The sequence below is a fragment of the Dicentrarchus labrax genome, unplaced genomic scaffold, assembly GCF_905237075.1.
Source record: "Dicentrarchus labrax unplaced genomic scaffold, dlabrax2021, whole genome shotgun sequence".
NCBI classification, from domain to species: Eukaryota; Metazoa; Chordata; class Actinopteri; family Moronidae; genus Dicentrarchus; species Dicentrarchus labrax.
In genome coordinates, this window is record NW_026136720.1 from 25,103,473 (window position 1) to 25,112,636 (window position 9,164).

Here is a 9,164-nt window from a genome sequence, read left to right on the forward strand (position 1 = left end):
CAATCAATGTGGATGGTAAACTTGGATCATTGGCAGAACTCTCCGGACTATTTACTTTACCAAAGTGTCACTTCTTCAGGAATCTCAAACAGCTTAGGCACTTTGCCCAGAAGAGTATCACTTCATTTCCAGACCTTCCACCGGATAATATGATCGATCGTATTCTTTCATTGTCTCCATATCGTAAGGGTCTGATTTCCACTCTTTACAATAATATATGTGATATCATTCCTCACTCACTGCATATGACAAATGATCAATGGGAGACAGTGCTTAAACTGGTACATTCCTCTTCCCCTGCTCGACACAGCCTAATACAACTCAAAGTCGTTCTGAAAGCACACTTGACCAAATCAAGACTGGAGAAAATGTCCTCTGATGTGAATCCAACCAGCAGATCACACACACATGTTCTGGTCCTGCCAACATCTTTACAGCCTACAGTAAAATGTTCCGTATGTGCCCGTGAAACTCGCTCCCTCAAAGGTAAAGCTTGCACAGTCAGAGCATCCACATCCCTGACTGCAAGACGTCTGACTCTTCTCTCTGGAAAGAGAGAAGAATCTGGGTATAGTTTCACAATTATAATCACTTGATTGATGCAGCTACCATTTTTTTCTTTTCTGTGAATACTCTTAGTTTCAACATATGCTGCAAATGAATGTACGACACAATAAAATACTAAAAACTGTTGAATGAGGAAAAAAAAGAAAGAATGTTTTATGATGAGAAGAATCTTATTTCAGTGATGAGGAGAAACTTTATAGTTGTATCTGTTTAATAAACAGGTGGAAGATCATCTCCATCATGTGACCGAGTGAAGTGATCAGCAGTTGATCAGGATGAGACCTGGATGAGACCTGGTCCCTCTGCACACACACACACACACACACACACACACACACACACATACAATCACTGAGGTGCGTGCGCGTGCGCGTGCGCGGCGGCTCGTTATATGTCGTTAACGCGCCTCGCTCGCGGACTTTCTGTCATTCAGTGGAGCAGAGCGCGCGAGGAAGCAGCTTCAGGTCCGTATGTCAGATTATTATTATTATTGTTGTTATTATTATTATTATTATTATTATTAATATAATTATTGTTGTTGTTGTTATTGTTGTTATTATTATCAGTGAAGCCTCAGGGTGTCCTCACGTGGCGCAGTGGATCCTGGTTAATGTCGCGAGGAGGAAATATAGTTTGATGTTGGAGTTTGTAATAATATATCTCCCATTCATCCATTCATCCATTCATTCATCCATTCATTCATATTCATTCATATTCATTCATATTTCAACATGAATTCGCTCTGAATGCTGAAATAATGAAGATAATAAAGATACTGTTAGTTACTGTAATTCAGGTCACATCAGGACAGCAGCTGGATGTTAAATGTAGAGAAACTCTAATATTTATCTTTAACTGTTGGACTTTAAGAATGAATCTTTGTTTAAATCTGATTTTACAGTTCAATTTAATTCTGATTCATAAATCCAAAAGAAACTGGACATAATGTTCATTAAATGTACAGACACCAGTTATATTTATATTTAGTTTTTAAATGAAATCTAATTAAAGTCAGTTTATATTAAAAGTAACTTGTTGTGTGTTCACATAATGAAATAACAATGTTCATAAAAATCAATATAAACAAACATAAACAGCTGACTGTAATAATATAAACACATTAGAGCTGCATGTAATGATTACTTTCATTATTATTTAATCTGCTGATCGTTTTCTTGACTAATTGATTAATCGTTCAGTTTCATATATAATTTACTGTGAAATCCTCACGTGTAGAAGCTGCAACCAGAGAATATTTGGTGCTTATGCTTGAAAAAATTGTTGCCAATTGATTTTCTTTGGATCGATCAGTCAGCCGCTGCAGCTCTGAAATATATTTAATAACAACTATATGGAGAACAACATCCACGTCATATTATTAACAGCAGCTATAATCAGTTACTAACTATTTAATGTCCATCAGCTGTTTGAATAAAGATTCATTAACCTGCAGTTTTTTTTTAAATAGAACAGATTTTTAGTAAAATATATGGAAGTTAATTCATGCCAAGATTATAAATAAATGCATGACAAGTAAAAGAAAGATAAACTTAAAACTTGCAGTATTATAATGAATTGTAATTAATCCTAATTATGATATAAGGAGTCAACTTTTGAGATGCTATTATAATTTTAATTTAAAGGACCTGGTGTGAAGGATTCAGTGACATCTAGTGGTGAAGTTTCAGACTGCAACCGTTAAAATACAGCTCCGTCTTTAAACTCATGAAACATGTTTGTTAGGAATGTAAAGATATATAATGAGACGGTTAAGTTGTTCAGTGATATCAAGAAGAGCTGCACAATGATTCGAAATATTATTGAAATCTCAATGTGGGAAAGTTTAATATCCAAGAGGCAGAAGCTGCAGTTTGTTGGATGAAGGTAAAATGTGATAAACAGAATTATAATGAAAAGCTGCAGAGACCTGACCGACAAATGTTGTTCTCAAGACTTAATAAAACATGTTTATTTGCTAAAGACCCCAAAACATGTCTCATCATCACAATTTTAATAGTTTTTTTCTGTAAAAATGACATTTGTGAGACAAAAATGATCACTAATTGTGATTCATATTGGCCAGTTTACTTTTACAGAAGAGAAGATATAGAAATTATACCGTACTTCAGCAATAATAAAAAAGGATTCTATAATTTATATAATTTTGTAGATCTGATAAATAAAGGAATTTATGGAGCCGTTATCTATTGTAATTAATATATATTTCATATTATCTATGTTTTCCTAGTACTTGTGACGCCTTACAAAGAAGACGAGCACAATGAGCCAAAGTTGTGTATTTTTAAATTAATTAATTTTTATTGGCGATTGGATAAAAACAATACAGATAATCAGATAAAACGCTGAATATCTGATCCATTGATCAGCCAGCAGGATAATCAGTTTATCCCTTGAGTAAAGTCATGTTATGAGTTACAATGTCATATTTAATTAATCTAAATCATCTATTTTCTCGCATTAAAATACTTCCATACGGGTCAGATTAACTTGGGGAACTGTTGTTTTTTAATACATTCTAACTTAAACCAACAGCAGCTGTTAATCAATAATCAGTCAGGGCTGATTAATTGAGCTGCCATGTTGTAGTCGTATTCAGACACCCATCAGTTATCAGAGGCCCGCTCTAATGCAGCCGACACACCACAGTGTAGTACAGAGCTCTCGTGTCGGAGCAGTAAAAGAGTTTCAGACGTCAGAGCTGAGACGCCACATTCCCCAACCGGTGGACAGATCTCACAAGTAGACTACGTGAACACCGTAACCTAGCAACACCATCGGCAAAACCATGAAAACGTTGCATCTAAAAAACTCAGATCCAACGTTTGTGAAGTTACACCGAGAGGCCAAACAGCCGTGTGTACATGGAGCACTAAATCTAGAGTCTATGTGTGTGTGTGTGTGTGTGTGTGTGTGTGTGTGTGAGAGGTCCACTGGTGACCACCGCCCGCCAACAGGATGTTAAAGCATAAGTGATGTTCTGTAGTTTTATTATTGTCAACAAATCCACTGAAGACATAAACCAGCTGAAGCATCCACATCAAAGAGCCACACTGTTGTTCCTTCAGCACCATCAGCACACTGTTTATCTGACGTTAACAACTTAAAGCTCCTACAAGAAACATTTTGTGTTTTATTAATTTATTTTAAACCCGTTGGACATTTAATAATAACTATGTAGAAATATTAAATCTTCTCTCTGATGGTTTATGTAGCTCAAATAGAGGCTCAGTATCAAACTGTTTCATAACCAGTTAAAAACTCCTCGTGGTAGGTTTAAAGGTCTCTTATATATGAGGAGATTTAAACATTAATATATCAGCTAACATTATATTCTCTATACACAGAGTCACATGGTGTCTCTCTCCCTCTGCCTGTGTTGTATCGCAGCCTCTCTGTGGTTTGTTTCCATAGCCGGTCTGCTCCGACTGAAACTGCTGTTTTTATCGTCTACGTCGGTGAATTAAGGATTTATTTCCACCAAACCAGAGTTGGTGATTGTTGGAAACACTAACAGAGACGCTTTAATGAGTTTGATTCTGTTTCTGTCCACTTTGAATGAAGTTCTGATGATCTGAAGGTAAAATTAGTGTTTGTGTCTCTGGAGTCTGGTGGAGAGTGATAGTGATATTACGGCTGTTTGTGGTTAAACTAAAGGTCTATCTCTGTAGGGATCCTTTCCATAATGCTGTCAGACACTGACAATAACAAAATGAAGCCATTTTCAGGAATATTTTAACATCTAACTTGGTGAATTAAGGATTTATTTACCACCAAACCAGAGTTGGTGGTTGTTGGAAACACTAACAGAGACAGTTTTGGTGAGTTTTATTTGATTTCTTTCCCATTGTGCGTTATGCTCTAGTGCTTTATTTCTATAACCCTTAAAGAAAGAATCATGAAAGTAGGGAAATCTATAGTTCTACAACTGTCCGAACTCCATGTGCAGATCATGAGATACGACTGAAAGCTCCAGAACAGCTAATAAACGGACCTTCATTGTTATAAAACTGTTACTGTGTTTTCTGTCCCACCCCCCCGCAGACGACCCTATATGAGCATGTTGACCTGATCTAAAATGGGCGACCCGACCAACAGCAGCCTGGCTCTGACCGACTACTTCCCGGCCAGCGAAGTCCTGGACTATGACATTCCTCTGGACGAGATCCCGGACACCACACAGGGCCGGGCCTTCTTCGTGGCCACCATCGTCATCGCGGTGGTCCTGGTGGGCATCATGTTGGTGTGCGGCGTGGGAAACTGTCTGTTCATCGCCAGCCTGGCCCGCTACAAGCAGCTCCGCAACCTGACCAACCTGCTGATCGCCAACCTGGCCGTGTCGGACGTGCTGGTGGCGGCCGTGTGCTGTCCCTTCCTGCTGGACTACTACGTGGTGAAGCAGCTGTCGTGGGATCACGGCCTGCTGCTGTGCGCCGCCACCAACTACCTGCGCACCGTGTCCCTCTACGTGTCCACCAACGCACTGCTGGCCATCGCTGTGGACAGGTGAGTCCACCTTCATCAAACAGTTAATGGGTTCTTCTGTGAGGGTTTGTAGTTAGTTCACAAGATATCTCAAGTATTATTTAAATGTGAGTGTCAAGGGTCTTTTGGTGCAGATAGTGCCACCTTTTGGTTTGTTACACAGGTTTAAGTCCTGAATATCGAGTTGTTCTTTATTCACTCCTACAAATCTTCATCTTTACCTAATGTGGTACATATTTGAGTTTTAAAATATGTACCCCACAGTCACTGAGAAGAGTCTTAGTCGACACACTTTTACTCTGAGAGTCGCAGAAAAACATCAAAGACTGATCTTACATCTCTTTTATAAATAAATCCCCCTCTTCTTCTTTCGCTACCCCCCCCTTTCCTCTACCGTTTCCTTCTTCATTCTTTCCTCTTTTTTCTTCCATCCTCCTTCATGTTTCCCAACCTCCTCTGTTCTGTCCCTCTGATCACCTTCATACTTAATCCTCATGCGTGTACATGACCGTCGGCTGTACCACCGGCCTCAGACGCCGAGACGCCCCGCTGGGACCAAATGACATTAGCAATGCATATGTGTGTGTGTGTGTGTGTGTGTGGGAAGAGCCGAGGGTCCTGTTCTGGTTTGTTTGTGATAACAACAGCGAGACAGAAGACACACTCCTCTGATACAGTACAGCTGCAGCGTGGTACTAGAGGAACAAACAGTACACTGAACATCAATCACAGGTTTTAGCCACATTAGCTTTGTATATCCAACAGTTAACTCTTTGTTCCCAACAACAGCTCTTCAGTTTATGACATATACACAAACCTATGTGAACATAGCATGAAAAAACATAAGCAGCATTAATACGATCAGACACTGTGCAGCTCTGCAGGGTTCCCACACTTCCTGGAAAACCTGGAAATTGAGAGAAAAGTTTTCCAGTAATGGAAACACCTTCAAATATCCTGGAAATAATCAATTTTGCCCTGGAAATTTTTATTTTAACCATTCCCTCAGATTGTCTATGTGTTTCATTTGAGGAAAATCTATAGTCCATTTCCGCCAATGTGACGTGAAAAAAAAGATTATGAAATTATCATTATAACAATAAACTTTATTAATATTTTAGTTAGTATTTACTACTTAGACTTAGTATATCAAAATATTGAGAAAAAGTTTATCATTATTTTAAGATACTAAGTCAATACTAATCACACTGGCAGAAATGGACGCAGTGGAAAACGTTCTTGTTGTTGTGGTTAATAAATCAAACAAAGACTTTCTACTTCTTTTAACAGACTAATAGATGAGAAGATGAATTTTCTGTAAAATAACTAAATATGAACTGTTACTTATAAGCGGTGGGCTGTTGTGGTTTAGAGGAAACTTTGAGTATGTACAGTCAATACGAGGCCTACTGGTAAATCACACAGCCGCTTGTGCTGTCCTAGATTACCGAGAAAACTCCCGGAAAATGTCCTGGAAAATGATTTCTTCAGAAGAGCAGGAACCTTGAGAACAGACATCAAACAGACCTCTGCACTCTGAGGACGATCTGACCGGAGATGATTTACATTCTGTTACAATAAAAGCTGCTTCTGGGCTTCCCTTCAGCTTCTGAATCACATCTATCATCAGCTGTAGCTCGCACTTTGGGACCAGCAGTCCCCCCCCTCCCCCATGTTTCATTTATCATGGCTGACACCTCTATCATGTAAAAATAGCATCGGCAGAGAGAGATGAATATTCTCAGTATATCCGGGAATGTCAATGTATTCCCAGCTTCCCTGCAAACATCTGTCTGATTGTGTCCTTCTCAGCTCTGGATCAGCACTTCAGCTTCCAATCTCAATTATTCTGTCGAAAACAACCCTAAATCTGCTTCAGCACCAGCATGATTATGTTTTGCCCAGTCACCATTGGTGTCATTGCAGTCAGCTTCTCCTGGTTAGGATTCCTTCAGTGTTCATGGTTCAGGAGGTTTCTACCGGGAGCCCAATGATCCACAGAGGTCTCCTCCTCTCCAACACAAACAGACCCGCTGATTAAAACCACTAAACACACTGAATAAAGCAGTTCCACCTTAACAATCACTGTTTCTCCCACGCTGTTGGACAGACAAAGGACGTCCCGGAGGGGCTGCGAGTCGAGCTGCTGCTAACGTTAGCTCAGCTTGTTTCTCTGATAACTTAAGATCCAGACGTCCGATGACTAAAATCCTTCATCCGGTTCCAATCTAGAGTTAAAAAGCACCAAGATCTAAACAGTGGATGGTAACAATGTGGCTTCAGACTGGATCAACAGTCAATGTATGACAGCTTCTGGCAGACAACCACAACACTGACGCAGGCACAAAGGGGAGATGACGCCATCGACAGGCGACCGGTGAAACGCAGCGTTACCTGAATAAAATGACAGATTTATCTGAGTTTGAACATTGTTGGAAACATCTGGGATAATGTAAGAATTTTTCTGCTTATTGGGGTTTCGGAATAATGGCACCAAAGACCGACATGACCCACCTTTGTCACATTGTTCTCTCTCTGTCTGCAGGTACATGGCGATCCTCTACCCTCTGAGGCCTCGTATGAAGCACCAGACGGCGTACTGCGTGATTCTGACAGTTTGGATCGTCCCCATCTTCATCTCCATCCCCTCTGCCTACATGGCCTCTGAGGTGACGTACCCACATGTGGAAGGACGCACCTACAAGACCTTCTGCGCTCAGATCTGGCCTGTGGACCAGCAGGTTTACTACCGCTCCTACTTTCTCCTCGTCTTCGCTCTGGAGTTCATTGGCCCGGTCACCGTCATGGCTGTCTGCTACATCCAGATTTCCAGGGAACTGTGGTTTAAGGACGTTCCGGGTTTCCAGACCGAGCAGATCCGGAAGAGGCTCCAGAGGCGTCGGAGGACGGTAGTGGTGCTGATTCTGGTGCTGGTCGCCTACATCTTGTGCTGGGCACCGTACTACGCCTTTGCCTTGCTGAGGGACTTTTACCCCACCCTCATATCCAGAGAAAGGAACTCCCTGGTGGCCTTCTACATCATAGAGTGCATCGCCATGAGCAACGGGGTCATCAACACCCTCTGCTTTATGAGCGTCCGAAACAACAACAAGCGCCTGAAGAAGGCGGTGAGGTTCCCGCTGAGGCTGGTGACTTTTGTGGCCACCAAGTCGGTGTATGAAGGGGAGGCACGGACCTCCTCCCTTCGAGTGACAGAGGACGTGGAGGGAACTCGGAGGTAAAACATCTGACAGTTCAAACGCCACGCCGACTTCAACGTCAGCATCAAAGTGGGAATATTTATTATCAGACCAGAGGCGTGGATGTAGCGTGAAGCTCCTCCAGCCTCTCTCTCGCTCTCTCTTTAACCCCAACTGGTCGAGGCAGATGGCTGCCCACCTAGAGTCGGGGTCTGTCCGAGGTTTCTGCCTCTTAAAAGGACGTTTTTCCTTGCTTGCTCATGGTGGGAACTGTTGGGTCTCTGTAAATAAGTCCTGTTGTGATTTGGTGCTATACAAATTGAATTGAATGAATAAATACGCTGGTCTCATCGCTCTGAAAACAGCTGAGCCAATCACAGTGAAGCACGACTTCTTCAGGACGTCATGTTGTCTGGGAGTCACCAATCTGCATCCAGTTGCTGCAAACTTTTATTTAACTTGTATTGTGAAGATCAAAATAAATGATAAAGTATGTTGATGAAGCTGTTTCAGGTTGTGTGTGCAATGTGTCAAGAATAAGATCAAACACTACTCTTAGATAGAAATAAAGTTGGAGAGGAAGTTGTGACAGATTATCGATGAGCTCCGGTAATCCAACGTCTCCCACATAAACTATTATTAATATATATATTATACAACCGACCAGTCTGATGTGTGTAGAGGTGTGTGGGGTTATTCTGTAGAAGCCTGGTGTCATTTGCATGTAATGTAATGAAGGTAATCACAGTGGACGTTTGCGTCCTGCTGCCTTCAGGTTTCTGAAGGGATTTCATGAACTGAATGAGAAACTTGTCATTATGAAGCAGCTGTGAAGAATCGCTCATATTGTGCAGACTGATGTTTATGATGCAGTGATTAATAACATTATCACGT

At 41.1% G+C, this 9,164-nt stretch overlaps 1 protein-coding gene across 1 annotated transcript; it reads left to right on the plus strand.

The window, feature by feature from the left end:
• Positions 1-947: 947 nt before the first annotated feature.
• prokr1a (prokineticin receptor 1a) lies at positions 948-8,773 on the plus strand. The gene is made up of 3 exons (XM_051383108.1): positions 948-1,031; positions 4,630-5,091; positions 7,616-8,773. Exons 2-3 carry the CDS (start codon positions 4,664-4,666, stop codon positions 8,310-8,312), a joined length of 1,125 nt encoding a protein of 374 aa, XP_051239068.1. The 5' UTR covers positions 948-1,031; positions 4,630-4,663; the 3' UTR covers positions 8,313-8,773.
• The last annotated feature ends 391 nt before the right edge of the window (positions 8,774-9,164 follow it).

What these genes read in the sequence shown, in the direction of transcription:
- prokr1a (XM_051383108.1), top strand. Translation starts at nt 4,664, where the DNA reads ATGGGCGACCCGACCAACAGCAGCCTGGCTCTGACCGACTACTTCCCG. An exon ending in CTGGCCATCGCTGTGGACAG is followed by an intron (nt 5,092 to 7,615) that starts GTGAGTCCACCT and finishes CTCTGTCTGCAG; the next exon opens with GTACATGGCGATCCTCTACC.